The sequence below is a fragment of the Oncorhynchus masou genome, chromosome 10 (genome assembly GCF_036934945.1).
Source record: "Oncorhynchus masou masou isolate Uvic2021 chromosome 10, UVic_Omas_1.1, whole genome shotgun sequence".
NCBI lineage: Eukaryota > Metazoa > Chordata > Actinopteri > Salmoniformes > Salmonidae > Oncorhynchus > Oncorhynchus masou.
Genome location: NC_088221.1, coordinates 15337112 through 15359194, shown reverse-complemented (window position 1 = coordinate 15359194; position 22083 = coordinate 15337112). Strand labels below are relative to the sequence as shown.

The window sequence follows — 22083 nt, the reverse complement described above, 5'->3', positions numbered from 1 at the left end:
ACGCCACGTTGCACCACAGACTGTCCAGGAGTTGGCGGATGGTTTAGTCCAGGTCTGGGAGGAGATCCCTCAGGAGACCAGACGCCACCTCATCAGGAGCATGCCCAGGCGTTGTAAGGAGGTCATACAGGCACGTGGAGGCCACACACACTACTGAGCCTCATTTTGACTTGTTTTAAAGACATTACATCAAAGTTGGATTAGCCTGTAGTGTGGTTTCCCACTTTAATTTTGAGTGACTCCAAATCCAGACCCCCATGGGTTGATACATTTGATTTCCATTGATAATTTGTGTTATTTTGTTGTCAGCACATTCAACTATGTAAAGAAAAAAGTATTTAAGAAGAATATTTCATTCATTCAGATCTAGGATGTGTTTTTTTAGTGTTCCCTTTATTTTTTTGAGCAGTGTATATACAGTGGGGCAAAAAAGTATTTAGTCAGCCACCAATTGTGCAAGTTCTCTCACTTAAAAAGATGAGGCCTGTAATTTATCATAGGTACACTTCAACTATGGACAGACAAAATGAGAAGAAAAAAAATCCAGAAAATCACCTTGTAGGATTTGTTATGAATTTATTAGCAAATGATGGTGGAAAATAAGTATTTGGTCACCTACAAACAAGCAAGATTTCTGGCTCTCACAGACCTGTAACTTCTTTAAGAGGGTCCTCTGTCCTCCACTCATTACCTGTATTAATGGCACCTGTTTGAACTTGTTATCAGTATAAAAGACCTGTCCACAACCTCAAACAGTCACACTCCAAACTCCACTATGGCCAAGACCAAAGAGCTGTCAAAGGACACCAGAAACAAAATTGTAGACCTGCACCAGGCTGGGAAGACTGCATCTACAATAGGTAAGCAGCTTGGTCTGAAGAAATCAACTGTGGGAGCAATTATTAGGAAATGGAAGACATACAAGACCACTGAAGACCATGATCACAAGAACGGTGAGCAAAAATCCCAGAACCACACGGGGGGACCTAGTGAATGACCTGCAGAGAGCTGGGACCAAAGTAAGAAAGCCTACCATCAGGAACACACTACGCCGCCAGGGACTCAAATCCTGCAGTGCCAGACGTGTCCCCTTGCTTAAGCCAGTACATGTCCAGGCCCGTTTGAAGTTTGCTAGAGAGCATTTGGATGATCCAGAAGAAGTTTGGAAGAATGTCATATGGTCAGATGAAACCAAAATATAACTTTATGGTAAAAACTCAACTCGTCGTGTTTGAAAACCTCCTTCCATCAGCAAGGGCATTGAAGATGAAATGTGGCTGGGTCTTTCAGCATGACAATGATCCCAAACACACCGCCCGGACAACGAAGGAATGGCTTCGTAAGAAGCATTTCAAGGTCCTGGAGTGGCCTAGCCAGTCTCCAGATCAACCCCATAGAAAATCTTTGGAGGGAGTTGAAAGTCCGTGTTGCCCAGCAACAGCCCCAAAACATCACTGCTCTAAAGGAGATCTGCATGGAGGAATGGGCCAAAATACCAGCAACAGTGTGTGAAAACCTTGTGAAGACTTTCAGAAAACGTTTGACCTCTGTCATTGCCAACAAAGGGTTTATAACAAAGTATTAAGATAAACTTTTGTTATTGACCAAATACTTTTTTTTCCCACCATAATTTGCAAATAAATTCATAAAAAATCCTACAATGTGATTTTCTGGAGAAAAAAAAATCTCATTTTGTCTGTCATAAAGTGTACCTATGATGAAAATTGCAGGCCTCTCATCTTTTTAAGTGGGAGAACTTGCACAATTGGTGGCTGACTAAATACTTTTTTGCCCCACAGTATATATTTGTCAGTATACCCTTCTTTGGTTCACAAATACACTAAAATACCTTTAATCTCATTATTCAAAACAGTCGGGTAATATACAGTACTGTTTCAAAATACAAGTATGGACACATTACAAATGGAATCGGTAACTCTTTCACACATATACTGTCTGGATATAAATAAAGTGATTTGTCTATTAAATTACGTATATTTAGTGTTTTTATAATCATTGGAACATGTGTTACTGAAAAACTAGGACATATATATTTGCCACAAAAGCAATGTAACCATACTATACACAATCTCCCCCAAATTCATTATCTCAAACGCAGCAACAGAATACAGTACCTGTTATAATGCTGTGTTATATTCCCTCTACTTAATATGAAAGGGGAAGAGCAGCCAGGATATAATGTAGTGTTTCATATAGTGCATCTGGCCTAATAATTACATGGACAACACACAGCACCAATAGTCAGTACATTATAATATACTGTATATATCTAGGTATACTGTATATATACAGTAACTTACAATACTGTACACATCCATGCCATGAGGTCCTTTGCATTGTGCTCTGTCTCCTACTGAAAAAGATCTCTCAAGGTCACTCAGGATTTGAATACGTCTTCTCTTATGTAGGCTATACTGTACAATAGTTTTTGTTAGATTTAACTATGGCATAGTCACTGCTAAAAGACAGAACAGACAGGAAACACATGAGACGGATCACAGCTTACCTAAAAAGGTCCTACAAGCAGCTGAAGTTTCAAAGTCCTACATGATTGGTCAAGAGACAACAGGAATATGAAGTTTGCTGTAGTTCAGGGTCTTTTTCGAGCTGGACATGACAAAGCTGAGACGGAAAGGTCAAAGGGCAACATCTTCCTACTGAGCGTGGCCCTTACAAGTCATGCCCCAGTCTCTCAATCTCATCGGTCAAGAAGTCGATATCTGACCTGGTGGCGGCAGGATTGGAGATGACCATGCGGAAGAAGTTGACCTTGTCTCCCTGAGGCTGGTAGCCCACCATGGTAGTTCCAGACTCCATCATCAACGCCTTGATCTTGGGGGCCACCTGGTTTAGAGACAAGGACAATTCAGAGAACTATACAGTAGGTCAGTGCTGTCTCATGTGAACACAAAATATAGTCTTTATAGACCAAAGCTGACAAGTCCTTACCTTATGCAACCTGTCCCGCCTCTCTTGACCATCAGGCATGTCACGAATGCCTGGCGGAAGGTACCAGAAGCAGACATTCGTGTGCTGGGGCTGTGGAAAGAAAACGGAGACAACATTGTTTGTCAGTGTCTTTACTCAATGCATGGTCTGAAGAAGTACCAACCTCCGTAAGAGGCCTAATAAAGAGCTGATGCTGTGTAAGGTGCAGATGTTGTATCTTAATTTGATTAGTCTGTTGTCGCTGAAATTCAAATCTGTAATTTACATAAATTCACTGAACACCCACAGTTCTCTTTAAAGTACCAGACAGAATAAATGTCCTACTACTCCGACATCAACAACAGCCATTCTATATATCTTAATAACACAAGGGGCCTCCCGAGTGGCACAGAGGTTTAAGGCAATGCTTGAGGCGTCACTATAAACCCAGGTTCGATCCCAGGCTGTTTTGCAGCCACCCACGACTGGGAGACCCATTAGGCAGAGCACAATTGGCCCAACGACGTCCGGGTTAGGGGAGGGTTTGGGAAGTCCATGTCCCATTGTGGTCTAGCGACTCCTAGTGGTGGGCCGGGTGCATGCACGCTGACTTCGGTCGCCAGTTGTATGGTGTTTCTTCCGACACATTGGTGCGGCTGGCTTCCGGGTTAAGCGAGCAGTGTGTCAAGAAGCAGTGCGGCCTGACAGGGTCGTGTTTCGGAATATGCATGGCTCTCGACTTTCGCCTCTCTCTCGAGTCCGAACGGGAGTTGCAGCGATGGGACAAGACTAACTACCAATTGGATATCATGAAATTGTGAAGGAAAAGGGGTAAAAAGTACCCAAGAACTTATAATAAAATGACAACATCAATATTGGTCTCCATAACGACATACAAGTGGAGCCATAGGCTACACCTATACTGTAGCCTATCAAAACTCATTTCCTGTAAGAAATTATCACTTTTCTGAGAATAACCTGCTGCAGGATTATTTTACTCCCGCGACAAAGCCGGTCAAATTTAAGATCCCACATCTGTAAATTCATAAATCCACAAGGAGTTCAACTGAGGATTCTAAAGCATAGCGCCACCTCAGGCAGGCCTGCCTCACTACATTGTGTTGCTCAGAACCCTTTTGGGCACCTCAGTTATTAATGACTTCTGACTTATCAGATAGTTCCAATATCTCTGATGCTTAAGGTAATCCATTGGAAGATTTTACTCTCTTTGGAAACAGTAGAAAACGCAGTGCAATCAATCTCACCTCTCCCTCGAACACCATCTGATAGCCCTCACGGTCCCTGATTTTAGTATAGAGATAATGAGAGAGGTCCAAGCACTTGTCGATGTGGTGTTCAAACCCTATTGTTCCCTGTTGGAGCGGAAATATACACAGATAGAGAATGAATATCAAACATTTGTCTTTTTGTTACCTGGTACAAGATCAGCATCCAAAGATCAATCCCTATCACATGCTTAACATAATATAGACAGATTTAGTATTAGAACAAAAGCGTCGGGAGATCCGTGCACATACCTTTGCTTTCCACATGAGCCAGAATTTGAAGATATCTACGTGTCGTCCACACTGGATGGCCTTATCCCCCGTGTCGTACGATACATCGTACTGTTTGTCAGGTTGGAAGAGGTAGCCAGCACACATTGAGTTGCAGCCTGATAAAACTCCCTGGAAAGATCAATGGTGTGGTTCAAGGCGAGAGTCAGATACTTAGAGTTCAATGGTGCCTTAAAAACGGGGCTGTATTCATATGTATAGTATGCCAGATCTCTGGCTTGTGACCTAACGTGAGTATTTCACGGCATACACTAGTAGGGCGCATGCCCCGCCCACCTGAGGATCTGTCTTTTTCAGACATCTATTTCCTGTGTTTGAGGGTTGAAAAATCCACTTGTCACTTAAATCTGGCTAGATTGATTTTTTTGTGTGTTTTTTTACTCCTGCGACTCTTTCATACTCTTGCTTGTGCCTGTCGTTTTTATCCCGTTAACATTACGGCCGCCAAAATGTTTGTAATGACCTGTCAAACACGGGCTCAATGGAATACAGTGCCTTCAGAAAGTATTCAGACCCCTTGACTTTCTCATATTTTGTTACTTTACAGCCTTATTCTAAAATGCATTAAATAAAATAAATCCTCTGCAATCTACACACAATACCCCATAATGGCAAAGCGAAAACAGGTTTTTAGAAGCGTTTGTACAATATTTACATAAGTATTCAGACCCTTTGCTATGAGACTCGAGGTTGAGCTCAGGTGCATCCTGTTTCCTAAAGCTGAACAGAGCAAAGTACAGAGATCCTTGATGAAAACCTGCTCCAGAGCACTCAGGACCTCAGACTGGGGTGAAGGTTCACCTTCCAACAGGACAATGACCCGAAGCACACAGCCAAGACAACGCAGGAGTCTCTTTGGGACAAGTCTCTAAATGTCCTTGAGTGGCCCAACCAGAGCCCGGACTTGAACCCGACGAACATCTCTGGAGACCTGAAAAGAGCTGTGCAGCAACACTTCCCATCCAACCTGACAGAGCTGGAGAGGATCTGCAGAGAAGAATGGGAGAAACTCCACAAATACAGATGTGCCAAGCTTGTAGCATCATACCCAAGAAGACTCTAGGATTTAATTGCTGCCAAAGGTGCTTCAACAAAGTACTGAGTAATGTGATATTTGTATTTTTATAAATTAGCAAAAATGTCTACAAACCTGTTTTTACTTGGTCATTATGGGGTATTATGTGTAGATTGACGAGGGGAAAAAAACGATTGAATCAATTTTAGAATTAGTCTGTAACCTAACAAATTGTGGAAAAAGTCAAGGGGTCTGAATACTTTCCGAAGGCACTGTACATCGGCTTCCCTTGGAATCTGTAAGAACGCTGAAGCTTTATCGGGGATTTAACACACCATCTCGACACTTACATCACTAGAAAGAGAAGAAAGCTAACTTTATTTTGATGGGTGTTCATTTTTTTGTGGAATTGAGAAAAGTAATCATTTAATAATACAGTTTAATTGAAATGAGATGCGCTGATAAGAAAGCAACTTCCAAAAATGAGCACCCGGATTATAGTGATATTATGTCTGATCTCGCAAACAATGTGAAGTATGTATAGATAGGTGTAATCTAGAGCCAAGCCTGTAGATCTTTTATCAGAGGGTATCCTGCTATTAAAACACTGAATTGTGCAAGAGAACGTGACAACAGTAGTTAATGAGGCAGTCTAGCCAGTGTAGGTGAGTGACGGTATAGGGCAGACAGAGCAAGTGTTTGGTCGTTTCAGCCCTGTTCCACCCCTTTATGTTAATGTGTTCATATATGCAAAAACACCTGCTGTGTTTATGCAAATGAGGCACGTAACATTTTCTTTATTTTAAAACAAAATAAAAAATAACTGATGTAATAACAAAATGTATGCGTGCATTCTAAGAAGAAAAAAAATACATTTCACAATAAATTGAATAGCTTGAATTCCCACCAAAATCCCTGAACTCCAGCCATTATTTGCCTGTGCTAGTAAAATGTTTTATGTGCTATAATTCAGTTAATGTCTGATGGATTATAGAAATTCAAAAAGGTTGACGCATCTTCATCCATTGTCCAATTGTTGCATTTACTACAATTTCGATGACCGTTGCTAATCATACACCATAAGTGAAAACGCATCAGTCAGTAATTGCTCGTACCCTCTCTCTGACCAGAATGGCAGAGCACTGCAGTGGCACACCCATCATCTTATGAGGGTTCCAGGTGACTGAGTTGGCCCTGTAAACATGGAACACAGGCTGTAAGACAGGCCACAGTCACCAATGTGTGTGTGTGTGTGTGTGTGTGTGTGTGTGAGAGACCATTGTCGGTTGCCAGGACTGTAGCCTACCGCTCCACGCCACGCAGCTTGTGCCTGTGCTTCCTGGACATCAGTAGGCCTCCTCCCCATGCACCCTGAACAAAAACAACGGTTTGTTTTGAGGATAAGGATTAGACCGGAGAATGGCTGACATGTTTAAACTAAACCTTAGCCTGCCATGAAAATGTATCGCAAATCAACCCTGAAATGATCAATATCACAATAACCTTCCTGTACACATAGTAGGAAGATGCACTTACATCAACATGTAGCCACATGTTGTATTTCTCGCAGATGTCGGCAATCTCATGGATGGGGTCGAACGCTCCATACACTGTGGAACCAGCTGTAGCATTCACGAACATTGGGACACAACCCTGCAAGCATAACCCATCAGAATGAATATGGGTTCTTACATGATTGCAGTGAATTGAAATGCTTGCATTCTTCAGTTTCTGCCATCTTTGACTGAAATTATATTGGTTAGAGCAGAATAAACAGACGTTTGACTATTTCTCTTGGCAAGCCTTTGTCCCAGCAGAACTGCACGCCCATTGTAGAGAGCCTGCTATCACCTCCCTCCTCTAACGGAATTCACTTCACTTTGGAACTAGCAGCTGTGGGTAAGATAATATTTGAGGAGGCATAAGCACTAACCCTAAAATGAAAGTAGACACGTTTTTAGTTTTGTAAACAAACAACGACCGGGTTATTCCGTTAACGACTGGGATTCATATAAGGCAGCTGTTCTCGTAAGAATTCCGTTTCAGTGCAGAAACAAACAGAAGTGAAGTTAACGTCTTCAGTTTAGAACGAATCTACAATTTGACGTTGATCGTTTGAGAGTTTGAAACTCACCCGCGCCTTGGCATCAATGACCTTGGCTTCCAAATCAGCAGGAATGACTCTCCCTCTAGAGAGGCAAACAGACAGTCAAAGGCAGGTTTTCATTGGGTTGTTTCACACAGTGCCGTGTATTGGACATGCATCCACCAACCTCTCATCTGTGCTCAACAGGATCAGGTTTTCTGTTCCAAAGCCCAGAGCAGCACTGGCTTTCTTTATAGAGTAGTGACTCTGTCAAAACACATGACCATGGCATTAGACTACTAGCCTATCAGCTGAGGGCAGAGATACAGTCAGCTGTACCGTCCAATTGTTTTAATCTGTTTCAATGAGGGCCATTTTGTAGCTTTGAATCTGTGTGAACTCTTCATACAGAATAGACAGGGTCAATCGAGGAGTGACACATTAAGAAACAGTAAGACTTTGTTTTGGTCACATAATACTGTTTCTGAGACTGGAGATATATTGTGATGTGAAAATGCATGTTCTAATCAGATGTTGTGAGGAGACTGAATGAGGCTTACATGCTCCGAGGTGAAGAGCACCAATCTGGGAGCAGCAGTCATGCCTTTGGTCTTGACTTCAGGGAAGAACTTGTAGCGGGCGGTCATCACACTGTACATATTGGAAATCGCTCCACCTGCACAGACACGCCAATCTTTCACAAAACTGCATTCTATAATCTGAAGTTTTGGAATACTCACCTGTAACCGTGGGTTTATTCCTATCTCAGATTCTCAAGGCATTGATGAATTGACAACAGTAGATCAACATAGTCTTCACCTGGTGAGAATATCCCATCGCCCTCTCCGTCAGGCCAGCCAATGATCTCCCTCATCTTCTTCAGCGTCAGCTGTTCCATGAGCACAAAGACTGGAGCGATCTCATAGGTGAACCTGAAACAGAGCACCGGTCTCCAGTTACCCGCTACCAATAGAAATCCATCCTATCATTGGTCTTGAACTCTCCTATTGCCATTTGTGTCTCATATCTACATGGTCTATATTGACATGAGCAGAATCAATGAAGGCAGGTGGAAAAATCCCAAGATAATGAATCACCAAGGAGATAACAGCCAATAATTGTAGCTCATTTTCTCTTTTCTTTTTTACATAATTGGTTTTTAGTTTGTTGTGTTCTTGAATTGTCATTACATATGTTTCTCATAGTGTATATTGAGCAGTGGCACTTTGAAGCCAGAGAACGCATGGAACGCGCATACTACTTTTAACGCAGCCACGGTTCAATGATAGCTCTGTCACATTGTGTTAGGGATACCATTTGTTGCAGTGGAATGAGAAAGAACACAAATGTCACATCGGCGGAAGTCCATTAAGAATGTGCCACTAAGAGGGAGCTCTTGCCTCTGAGTTTACAAGAAGAAGAGGCTAGAAATGGGATGTAGCACAATAAGAATGCCGTTATCTTCGTGTCTGAGGGTTGTCTAGAGGCCAGCTTCCACTGAGCTTGTTTTGAATATGATTTTACTACATACAGTATATTACACTCGAGGCCCATCCCTCTGAGAGTAATGATGGAAGAATGGTCGTTTCACCTTTTACAATAGAAATGATAAGATTACAGGCATGTTTATACAACGCAATCACAATTGCAAAATAAATGATTGTTTTCATATCATTAGAACATGTTACAGAAGTCCCTCCAGGGTAGTGCGATATCAATGTCGAATTAAATGGATGCCCGATCACAGTAGCTCATCTATCTTCACTTTGTACTGACCAATGCTCTCCTAATTACACGGCCTGTCTATTCATGCAATGAAAGTCAATGCATTAGAGGGACAATACAATGTATCGCACTGTGCCATACACACAGCACACATATGTTTTACTTCTCTTGCTGGCATATCCAGTGACAACTTTTTTCTTTTAAAGAAAAAAAAGTTATGAGTTATGTCCCAAATTAATTCACTCGCTCACCCATGTAGACTAATCCCAATGACAGCCCTGTGACATGATTGTCAACCAATTAGTGTCAATCAATAAGTGTAATTAATGATGATGTAGTAATTAGCTAATGCAAATAACAAATATGTATGCAGTCAGAGCCCTCGGATTCAATTTGTCTACGGTAGCGATGCCATGCAGCACACGGGCTAACACTCACCAGAACACTCTTCAACGTCACGTCAATGAGCTTGACAAACTAAAGACTCTTCAAAACAGCGGGGGGGGGGGGGGGTTGCAAAATCATACTTAGAAAGCTAAATCATATTTAGAAAGCTAAATCAGGAGAGGGTTGCAACCTTTTATTAAGCCAGGGGCCAGGCAAAACTAATGAATCCTTGACATGAAGACCCTCAGCCTTGGTGGTGAGCTTGTATTTCTGTGCTGTTTTAATAGGAATGACAACACCATAACCACCCAGAAGACCCTGGCTTAACCACGCAGACATGCTGTGTTTCATCAGTGCTTAGGCGACGCCACTTTTCGTATAGTGTTTTTGTTGTTGTTGTTTTGTTATGATGGTTTTACAATGCCCTGGTGGGTTTTAGGCTGACATCATAGACAAGATCACTATGTTACAGCAGGCGATACACTCGGGCCAGATGCCTTAAATGACTCGGCAGCCTCAGCTGATAATCTGTGTGCACCAGTCAACAATAGCCAATGGTCAATGAAGCATCAACTTGTATCTTGGACAAGTCCCTGGACACCTGGAGAATCAGAATGCCGTCACATCCAGATTGCCAATTCCCACTGAAAAAGCAATATCACCATGTCTGTTGCTCACACTTCTGCAGCAGATCTCAAGGGGAGAATCTCATTCTGACGTGGTACCGTTATCTCTGACCCAAAGAGTGCTACATAAAACAACCGCCCCATGTAACATTCAATCGCTAATCAATATGCAATTAGATTTCCCTGCCGGGCTGTGTTATCTGACTACAACGATAATGCAGCAAACAACAGATGACTAATTCCGTCTCTCCTCTTCATGCTTGCCATGTCACATTTGACTCTCTTAAGTGGCGGCTTGGAGAGCATCCTCAGGATCCTTCGTTTCGAAGCTCATCAAGGGGCCCCAATTATGTCACTTCTACTAACCTTCATCTTGGAGCCAGAATCTTCCAAGGCCATTTGAAAAATGGTAGGAAATGTCATTTTTCTTCCGTGCCAGACTTACATTCACCCACAGGAAATCCACTCACTGCTAAATTAGATCTATCAACCCCTTAATCACAATCCCAGCCTAAACCGAGAGCTATGTTGTCACTCTAACTAAGATCATTGGTATAGGCGAAATTGTTCACATGACATTTTGCACATATATTTACAATATTTGAGGATCCTGTGACTTTTGATAATAAACACATTTGAAATGTATCATAAATGTAAAATAACTGGGGGAAATAAAGACCACTCACATGTTAGTGTTTGCAGTGGAGGTGAGCCATTCTCCTGCCAACCCAATGATGTCTAAACCAGTGGATAGCTGGTTGAAAAACCTTGGGTGACCTAGGAGGAAGACAACACCATTTGTCGTTAATACATTTCTCATGAAAGTTTCATCATTTAACTACGGGATCATCTGTAATCATTAAACCACATTGTAGACAAATGGGAGATATCGATTGCGCTGAGGGTTAGCTCTGCTTCATGCCTCATCTGTCTTCTCTGTCCTCACCTGTTCTCACACCATATTTCAGGGTATCCCTGCAGTCCACCAGGATCTGCTCCAGAGACTCAGGCTGGTTGGACAGCTCCAGGTTGAAGCCCTCCATGCCCTCCAGCAGCTGGTGGGGGTGGTGGAAGTCCAGAACCTTGGTGGACCTGTCGAAGGTCTTCCGGACATAGTTTATGAGAATATCCACCACCTCCAATAAGAACTGCATGGTTGGCTCCTCTCCATTTTTGGCTGGTAATAAATCTAGCATGAGAAATTGAAGCATGTCGATATTTTCGTTTTTTCTCGTTTTCGAAAAAATAAATCTCTTTTTGTTGGCATCCTTCATCACTTAAGTGTGTCTGAAGAGGTCACTTTCACAATCTTCTGTAGAATTTGTCATGACCTCATTCTACTTCCCAACTCTTAAAAAACGATGTATTTTAGTTTCTTCTCCAAAGCTGGTATAAATTGTATCAATTAGAAAGTAATTTTTTTAAGCAACAAATGAATGTCTATTTTTGCTATATCTCCAGGAAGTGTCCGAGTAACCTAGGCTATTGTTCAGCCACTTACAAATTGATCTAGAAGGTTATTACGGTCAAACAAATGGTGAATATTCATTTTAATTAGACATAGCAATCAATTCAATTTCAATTACCAACAGCCTAATGATTTCAGTTCTTTTGTATCATTTTTTCTCAATATGTGTTTTAAAACTTCCCCTGAACTGTGATATATGTATTGTCCTTAATGTCGTGAAATATCAATACACCGAAAGAAATAACAGATTTAGACAGATAAACATTTGGTAAATCAGTATTTTCAAATCAGATCAGCCTAATCTTCACATCAGTAAGATAATTAACGTGTTCAAGTTTACACAAGTTCCATTTATTGTAAAACAACCGCACAAAACGAACATTATCAAGATCCCTACACAATTTTTATCATTTCGATTGATAGGCCTATATTTCCCATAATGGAAATAACTCGGCCAATTACCTCTAGCAAACAGATTGGAAAAGTCCGTCTCCGTGCGTCTGAAACGGGAATCCCTGTCGCTGTTATCAAGCAGGTCCTTAGACGATCTTTCCTTGAAGGAACTAATCTTCTCCTCGAGGTTATTGTTCTTCTGCAAAAATCCTAAATTGTTGCAAGGGGCAGAGCATTTAAATGAGGGATTACTATCATCACTCCCAATCCCAAACATTTTGATGACACCCTTTTTACACAAAACACATGCCTAAAACTACTCTCACTGGTTGAACTGGCAATGCTGTGGTGTAGGCTAGTTTTGAGGTAGCCTAATTCCCATCCTGTCCATGGAAGCCCATTTATGGAAGGAACAGTCAGTGGGAGGCTGAGCCACGTGACATCAACACGAAAATGCAGCCAAGCCTAAACAAATATCCGTAATTTAGTGTATGTGCATTCGTATGAAGTCCCTCTGAGAGATTCCACTTCAGTAAGCAGGGAAGAACACACAATGAACCGATGTCATTCAAGCCTGAAGGCAGATCTAATAGTTGGACTGGGCTGTGATGATATATGGGACATTGTATAGCCTATATGCTCATAGGCCCGTGGAGAACACCACATTAACTCAAATCTTATTTAGCCCTACCAATTTAGCCCTACCAATTCTTCTAGATTGGCTCTTCTAAAAACAACACCTTTTCCAAATCTCCTGCTGAGATTATTAATCATAAAAAAATCCTGCAATGTGATCTCATTTGACTATAAATAGCGCAATATTTCAGATAATACATCTAGCCCTATAAGATGTGAAACCCAATTATATGCCACAGCCCACACCCTTTGGAGTAATAAAAGAAAGTACATAAAAGTATATCAAAAGATCAAAGTTGGTTTTATTTCATTTTAAATAATTTGATTTCGTTTATGTCATGTAATATGTTTTTTAGGATTTCACTTTCAAAAAAGGAGATGTTAGACTATAGTCTGAACAAGCTTGCTTCTGTCTCACGTGAAGTCATATTTAACCAACATAAAACCAACATTTCACTTGGTCAAGCAAAATGGAAAGTTTATGATGTTTTTGGACCAATAATATCATTGCACTTAAAAAACAGGGATGAAAGTGCCAATAGGCCTATAACCGGATAGTGAATCAGATAAAACCAAAACATCGCATTAAAACATCAAACTTGAAATGTATTTGCATTAGGCCCATACTCTCAGGCATTGATTGGCCCTGATGGAACAATAACTGACCCAACGCTTGGCCATATCAGATAGGGCTAAGGCATTTGGCTTCCACTTAATCGGTTCGTATTGGGGAGCAGAAGACTGACTGACAGCGCTATCTCTGTTAAACAGAACCTTGACGAATTACGATTTCAGGCGCGTCTCGTTCATCTTTTCTCTTCATGATAAGGACCGATACCAACCATTCCACCAAATAGGCTGTACCTTTAATGAATGACCCCCGCTCAGTTATAAAACTATAGGCTACCGAGATAATATACTAAGACAAAGGTATGGCCAAGCAAAAATAAAGACAGTACGTAGCCTACCATACTAGTTGATTAGGCCTACTACAATTAATGTAGTAAAATCCACTGTACATGTTCGTGTTTATTCGAAATTAACCCCCAAAATTGAAGCGGGTTGAATAAACTACACTTAGTTGGCTAATTGTGTATTCCAAGGTCATTACACATCGGCAAAGGGAGGACTATATTTCTCAAGTACGCCATGGGAGGGCGCAAGAGTACGATTTTTATTAGGGCCTACGAATTCAACGATGTAATAGCTGGGTAAGAAAACAGACACTCATATTGAAAAGATATGCAAGACTAAAGACAGCTCATCTTCCATTTTTAGACGCCAACGTAGACCTGTATCTTTATTTCTGGAACAATAGCTAGGCCTATGGTCTCCGCAGTTTTTCAAAATGCTTTTCATAGAAAAAAAATAGGTTTGTCACTATAAATTCCGTGGTAATAAATCATCATGGACATAATCATCCTTTTATCATGAAAACCCACTCATGCGACAAGAGAAAACAGAAAGGGGCAGAAAAGCCCGTAACCACAGCCACCCAGTCGGCAGTCTTTGTGTTCCAGACCAACATAGCCCATATTCCTCAGATATGAGAATGGTCTGCTTGCTCCGCGTTGAACAACACATCAAATATTCTACATAGGCCTACATATGCAAACTATGATATTTTTTTTTCTCGAGAAAAACATGGGAACAATATAGCCTAAACATGAACATTAAATACATGACATGAAAATAGCAAACTTACCACATATCTTCATTCCCAATTTTCTAGTACATCCATGAGCAACTCCACACCAAGCGTCATAGCCTAAAATAGTTTAGGGAAACTATTGAGAGGGCCCTTACATTAGGCCTCAAGGGCATTATTTCTGCTAAGATAATTACGAACTCAAAGCGATGGATGGGGAAATGTTGATGAAACAGCAGTCTAGGTCTAGGAATTGAAGAATTTTGTGAGAGGCCAGTGAAAGGGACAAGGGGCAGACAGCTCCACACAGACTCGCAGAATTCTGGACCAGAATCTACGCCAAGGTTTCACTCATGAAAGAAAATACAAAGGCAACAGAAAGATCTGAAATATGACGTGTATATTGCCAAATAGCCTAACTGGGCCAATTATGAGCGGAATAGGCTTGAGATCTACGTACGTGATTCTGGTTTTCGCGTAAATCATGCATCGATGTCAATAAAGACACAGACAAAAAGCAAGATCCACATTTCTACATGTAATACTGGCATGACACCAGTTTAATGGTTTTCGCAAATCCAGCATCGACTAAATCCCTTGAGAAAAACGGAGGGACAGTTTTTTTATTTGAATACATCTGATCTGACTTCATGTTGAATTGCGTATCTTAATCTGGGGTGTTGTCAATATCAAACCAGAGCTTTATCATTGTGTGTAGGCCTAAGGAAAAACTTTGAAACAAAATTGGAATGTGCTTGGATGACTAATTGGGATGTCGGCTATATATTATGTGTTTTTCATCAATAGCTCTTGGGTAATGAACAGTATTGAGGTAGAGCTGTTGCCTGCTTACATCTCTACACCCTGGGCTACCTCCCCCCTCAGCTGATGGAGGTAACAATATGGAGCTTGAACACACGCTATTAGGGCCAATTTAAGCCCAGTTTATACGTGGTGCTAACACGAGTCCTTTGTCCTGATCTTGTATACATTCTGATTGTGCCCATATTTCCAGAAATGTGTCTATCTATACATGGTATTAAAATGTGTCCGTTATCTGCCCACTGTGTCAACATTGTAACGAGATTTCCTGGTCCCTTCCTTTATGCAAATTATGCAAAATAATGATTTAAATGTTCTCTGTCCAGATCTGTCTACACTTGTAAAATATTCAGACACAATGCGTGCATGACTACCACCGGAGGTGGGCAGGATTATCTGATCACGATCAGACCCCAATTTGTCTTCATTGTCTACACCTGTATTAAAATGTGGGCACAACAATCAGAATGGGAAAATATCAAGGCAAAGGAAGCAAGTTAGAACCAGGTATAAACGGGGCTTTAGTGTGGCTACAATTAACCCTACTTTGAGCATAATTACCCCTTAAACGTCACACACTCACTTTTCAACCAGGGCGGAGGAAATCCACAGAACAAAATAGAGCCTACTTCTTTCTGAAATGCAATAGTAATCTAATAAATAATAATAGGCAAATAACATAATAATAATAATTAAATTAGGCTGTAATATTATTTTGAAAGATAAATCTAAATTATTTGGAGATTTTCGTTTTTATTAATACCGACAGTTCGTGTTTTTAGTTTTGACAGCAAGATTCGTGTTTTTAGTTTTGACAGCAAGATTCGTCTATCAAGCATGAAGCCGGGAGGTCCGCTGCGCATGCAATGCTGCGGTGATTTGTTGGGTGGCATTTAGTATGGTAGTGTACAGTTATTTTCCTCCATGGAAATGATTAATGGCATTGCTCACAAAGTAAATAGCACAGTTGAAATAGCGTTTTATTTGTGATGAACCTACTTGTGCCTGGTGGTCGTAAATTTGTCGAGTTGGGATCCGGTTCCCCGCCGGAGGAGGAAGGTGCAGACGCCGCCATCACTCCTAAAATACAGTGCAAAAGTCCTCACTCCAAAGCGCACTGTCAATTTCTGTGAAACCGCTCTTATTTTATCCAAGATGAAAAGTCACATGAACTGTAAGGAGATGAGAAAGAAAAGCTATCGGAGGTATACAATATAGGCTATAGATAATGGCATGCCTAAATATTTGAAATGTATCAATAGGATATTTTAAGATCGATCCGTCATACAAACGCTGACAGAAATCCACAACTGCGAATAAGCAATGGTCAGGACACGACAAACATGTATCGTCTGGCAGCCAGGATAGAATTATTCTCAAACATCAATTAACAGATTGGTTGAGGCTGCACGTATTTTTTTCCCTGAATCAATACAGATTTGAAAGTCAAAACCTATGGCAAAATAACTTGTCGGCTCTAAACACAGTGCATTTCATTAGGCTTTATCAAATCAACCATATCCATGGACAAAGATGCTAATGAATCCTCACCAATCGATTCAATTTCATAACCTGGACTACAGCCAATGTGGATAATGAGGCATCACAGCAAGTGTCTTTGATTTCAGAGAGGTTGATATTTATCTACCTTTGATGAATAGGACTTGATGAAAAGTTTCAGCCTAAAAATAACTCAACATTGAATTAATTAGCCTTGATAAAATTCATGATCAACTAAATGCCACAACAGCTCATCTGGTGATTTATCATATAGGCAAGTTTGGTGAACCGTCAAACCTCCGATACATTAACTATTAATTTGATAAACAAATGACCAAAAATAGTCTGTCAACAGTATTGATTGACAAACAGGATAGTGACTCCTTAATTAAGAGGATGGTTTGTAAATAATGATGACCCTGATTCAGGTCAAAGTCAATTCAAATAAAACCCATGCCCATACAACAAGAAACCGTCCGTCATAGCTCGATTGTAGTTTAATATAGTTGAATACAGACACAACATATTTAATTCAAACCATCAATAACTTTAGAATCAGCAAACAGACATACATTAACATGAAAAGCATGTATTGATCCCTGTATGTACTTTACAAAACCACCTGTTCGAGCATCTGAAACGTCAATTTCTCATAAAGCTTCAATGAACAAATAAGATTTAGCCTGCTCTTGTAAAATAATAAACCCCTGTTAAAAAGCAGCTTACCGTGCTGAGGATGGGTACAGGTGACCCAAGTAGAGTCCAAAAAATTAACTATGCGAGGATGATCAAATAAAGTCCTTTGGCCAACGCAACGTCTGGTGCGCTTTTGACACTAAGAAACACACGGTTTTGAATATCTATTGTCTACAAAATCCCATCCACGGTGACCTTTTTGGTGAAGTACGTTTAATTTGCTGAAATTTAGAGCGTGCAGTGCCTATTTATTCGTTACTACGCACGCATGAGTCACACCAATACCTCCTCTGGTGCTGCATATTTCCACCCAATATCGAACAGATCCGCTTTGTCTGCACATTTACACTGAATCGTGTCGCTTTCAGCTATAACGTGACTTCTGGGAAGTGCTTGATTGGCTTTGAAGCTATATACCTCGATTTGGAAACCTGGTCACGAACATGGACTTGAGAAGTTTGATCCTATGAGCAGAGCAACACATTACGCCCATAAGGGATGGAGGGGGAGGGGTGGGGTGTCGTTGCCTTGTTCTTGAGAAATCCGAATAGTAGGTAACCATAATCAAAAGACCCATCTCCTTCTAGGTTATTGTTGATTCTCTTCTGTAACAGATCAGGGAGCCTAGCGGTTACGAGCGTTGGGCCAGAAAGGTCGTTGGTTCGAAACCCCGAGCCGACTAATTGAAAAATCTGTTGATATGCCCTTGAGCAAGGAATTTAACCCTAATTATCGCTCTTGATAAGAGCGTCTTCTAAATGATTGAAACGTTAGGATTAGGATGTTTTGTTCAAATATCAGTATGCAAGGGTTCATCTGTTCCTCTATAGCCCTCAAACTCAACTCTACTTAAAAGCCAGTTCCACTGCGTTTTCATTGTTCCTTTCTAGTTAGGGCCCGAATTAGACTTGGGACACCAGGTGTGTGCAATTAATTATCAGGTAGAAGAGAACCAGCAGGCTCCGGACCTCGTAGGATAAGAGTTGAATACCCCTGCTCTATAGGCTACAAGCAATATCTTATCAATAATAACATTTACAGACAATTAATGGATTTTCATGATGACTGCGCAATATTTAGCTTTCCTTTTTTAGCAGCAAAATGGAGAAATTCAAAGTCAGTGTGTAAGGGTTGTAATGAAATCCACAAGGTGGCAGTAAGGAATCATCAATGATTCCTCCCAGAACTCCACCTAAGTGAAGTGTGTAATTCCGTAAATACTTCACGAAGCTAATAATAAACCGAGACTTGAATCGGATTTGCTACTTCATACCATACCAAAGCTACATAGGTTCAATTGATCAAGAATAGGCCCAGTGCCCAAGAATAAGATTCAAGGGAACAAGCTATTCATAGACGATGCCAGCGTTTCACAAACCCGGTCCTCGGAACCCCAAGGGGTGCACGTTTATTTATTTTGGCCCTAACACTACAAAGCAAAAATATTGATCATTAGTTGATTATATGAATCAGTTGTGTAGTGCTATGGCAAAAACCAAAACGTGCGCCCCTTGGAGTCCCGAAGACCGAGTTTGGGAAACCCTGGACTAGGCTATAGACTACAGGTTTACTCTTTCAATCAATTAAAATACAGGCCCATGGTCATCATCCTAAATTAAAAAAAAAAAATTTTTTTTACCCTCCATTTGAATATTAAGCACATTGAAGATCATATTTATCTAGCAAAGGCTAATATATTGCATACTCAATGAGCATTCTATTCTAAGCATTATTAAGATCAAAGATCTAAGATCAATAAATAAACAATACAAAACCATTTAACGTCTGACCATTCAACATATCTGAGTGAGACTGTGTAACAAGCATGTAACATAGCTTTTACTTCAGCGCACGTGATCTCAGCGGACCTTGGTAGGGATGCTGACTGTCTTTGACATTTTCAGCACCTGGACAGCGCCAGCGCGTTCCAGTTGAGTGGACGCTGCCAGACCCGTTAATGACATAGGCCTGCTGTCAGTCAACAGTCAAACGGTTACGTGCAGCACTATGATTTCACAAACAAATGACATATACCTGTTTTCAGAGCAGTGAATACATTATTTTTCACTTCATTGGCAGGTTTTGAGTGTCTCTTATTCAGATTGTAATAGGCAATCATGTTTGGGATTAATCTGTTTTTATAGTTTTCTTTTTTTTAATTACCACGTGGCAGCCGTTAAAAGTCAGACGTCAGATCTTCACTGCCATCCATAGGAAAGTGAAGGATGAAAGTCCTCTTCATCGCGTTGCATAGAGTTGAGGAGCATCACTCTCCAGGAGATGGCGCTTCATCCTACCATTCAAACCAGACAAACCGTGAAACACTTTGAAACTACATTATGGAGAGATTGCCCCCAGAATGCAGAGGGAAACACTATTGTAAGCCATTTAAGGAGAATGCGAGATTTGAAAAACACATCCAGGGTGTATCGTTCATAAATGAGGTTCTGTTCTTGACAATGTCATTACTTTCAAAACGCTTGGCTAATCAGAGAGGAGGCTCAATGTTGACAACAACAAATGTTATGTTCCATTTCAGTTAGAGTGCAGTTGAAGAATTCAAGAGGTCGGATGTCATGTGTTGGAACACCGGAGACAATCTTAGTCATACAGTTATACAGTCAAAAGACCACAACCGTGCACCATTTCCGTGCACCCTTTCCATGCACCTTTTCCATGGGTCGCTCATCTGTAGCAAAGCAAATAATAGGACTACCCTTACCTGGATGAAAGACCAAATGGTCGCTACTAGAAGTGTTGGTGGAAGGCCTAGGGGGCACTCTTAAAACAGTGTCCTTTGCAAGGCATATGGACACTTAACTGTCAAGTGTGCTGTTTTTCGGTTGAGTTGAGACACACTGCCTCCGTATGGTCACGCAAGACCTCATAGCTAAATCTAGCAGAGATCTGTTAACCCCGCTCTGGCCAAGGCTAATGTGATGCTGCGCCTGTTTGTGATGAGATGCAAGACACATTTACCCGAAAGGGCCACAATAAACACAATGGAAATGTTTTCCCTACCTGAACCTCATACCATCATGGCCATCTATCCCCTGGCTTATAATTAATATGATGCACTTTTTCCCCTCTAGCGCAGTCACAGAGACTGTTGGATGTGTGGGTCTAGTGGGTTGAAACACATTGCACCATGCCACCTCTGCCCTCTTGAGTTCTTCACTATTTCGGGAATGTGGAAGTAGGATACCTCCCTCCCTCCCTCCCACCCTCCCTTTCTTCTTCCTCCGAAGGAGCAGCTGTCAGAGGGTGTGTCACTGGTGTCCCAACAGTATTCTGAATCATCATTGCCACAGCAATCATTCATGTCTTCTCCCTGATAATGTGCATCCTTTGACAAGAGAAGGAGCCATAAACAACTTGGACGTATACTCCGATGTTGACATAATGGTACGTCCAAGCATTCACACAACTTTTCAAACCGGTGTCACAAAATGTGTTGTTTTGTGATACAACCATGATTCTCAAGGTTATATTTTATTCATAGGACTCTGAATGAGCAGGTATTTGTGAAGAACAAAACAACTGAATCCAACTAGAGGATCATCCAACCGCCAGTTTGACAAAAAGGATATATACTTATATCGATATATGTACCATGAAATGAATTAATATGTGCGACAATGTCACGTACTGACCAGTTCTCTATATTCACAACTTGTTTTTCAGGAGATCTCTTTTCTCAAAATAGCATAAAATTCTCTCTGTCATAATTTTTTTTTCATATCCTTCTAGAATGTTAAAATCCAATTTAAGAATTTTGCACGGTTAAATACCCTGCACCCTTATTTTGTAAAAGCCAATTAAAATATGCAAAAACACAATCCTTTCATTTTAAAATGTAAATTACTCAAAAAAGCTAGTTAAAAATCTGAGGAATTATGATCAAACAATGAAAAATACATCTTCATTTCTTTATTGAGTTCAAAGCAATTGGATAATGGAGTAAATATTGAAAGAAGATCCTTAAGGGACTAAATAAGGCATTATCATGACATCCATGTGTTAGAACAAAAAGTACCACATGTCGATGATACTGAAGACATGGTCACTGACCTCTTGCAAAGTAAATGGACTGGTCTAATTCACTGTCAAACACTGAGTGTACAAAACATTAAGAACACCTTCCTAATATTGAGTAGCTTTCACCTGGATTAAACCTGGTCAATCTATGTCATGGAAAGAGCAGGTTTTGTACACTGAGTGTATGTTGTATCAATGTCTCATTAGTAATCCACTTAAATACATGCAGTTGCAACCGTTGATCTAAGATATGCAGTTCTAAACTTCAAGGTTTTTGGTTTTCTGTATTTTTGGTATATGTACACAGCTAGGCGAGATCTATATATTTGTCTTGGAGGGAAACAGTGATAAGATGATTAAATCAGTGGAATGAAATGAATCCCAAGTGGCTTACCGTGGAAGGTGTTTTATAAGACTTTGCTACATTACACCTCAACAAGGACGACAATTTCACATGTATAACGTTATTGAACATATCTCTTGATACCTATTGATTTAGCATTGTAACCAATGCTAA

The 22083-nt window shown here is 40.7% G+C and overlaps 1 protein-coding gene across 1 annotated transcript; it reads right to left on the bottom strand.

Moving 5' to 3' along the window:
* Positions 1–1796: 1796 nt before the first annotated feature.
* On the bottom strand, positions 1797–17924 carry LOC135547212 (glutamate decarboxylase 1-like). The gene is made up of 17 exons (XM_064975990.1): positions 17559–17924; positions 16332–16412; positions 14568–14630; positions 12296–12436; positions 11312–11554; positions 11052–11142; positions 8447–8559; positions 8188–8303; positions 7815–7894; positions 7676–7730; positions 7078–7194; positions 6848–6912; positions 6657–6735; positions 4488–4637; positions 4215–4322; positions 2971–3060; positions 1797–2865 (listed from the first exon to the last, which is right to left on the bottom strand). Exons 2-17 carry the CDS (start codon positions 16405–16407, stop codon positions 2692–2694), a joined length of 1761 nt encoding a protein of 586 aa, XP_064832062.1. The 5' UTR covers positions 16408–16412; positions 17559–17924; the 3' UTR covers positions 1797–2691.
* Between the last annotated feature and the right edge of the window lie 4159 nt (positions 17925–22083).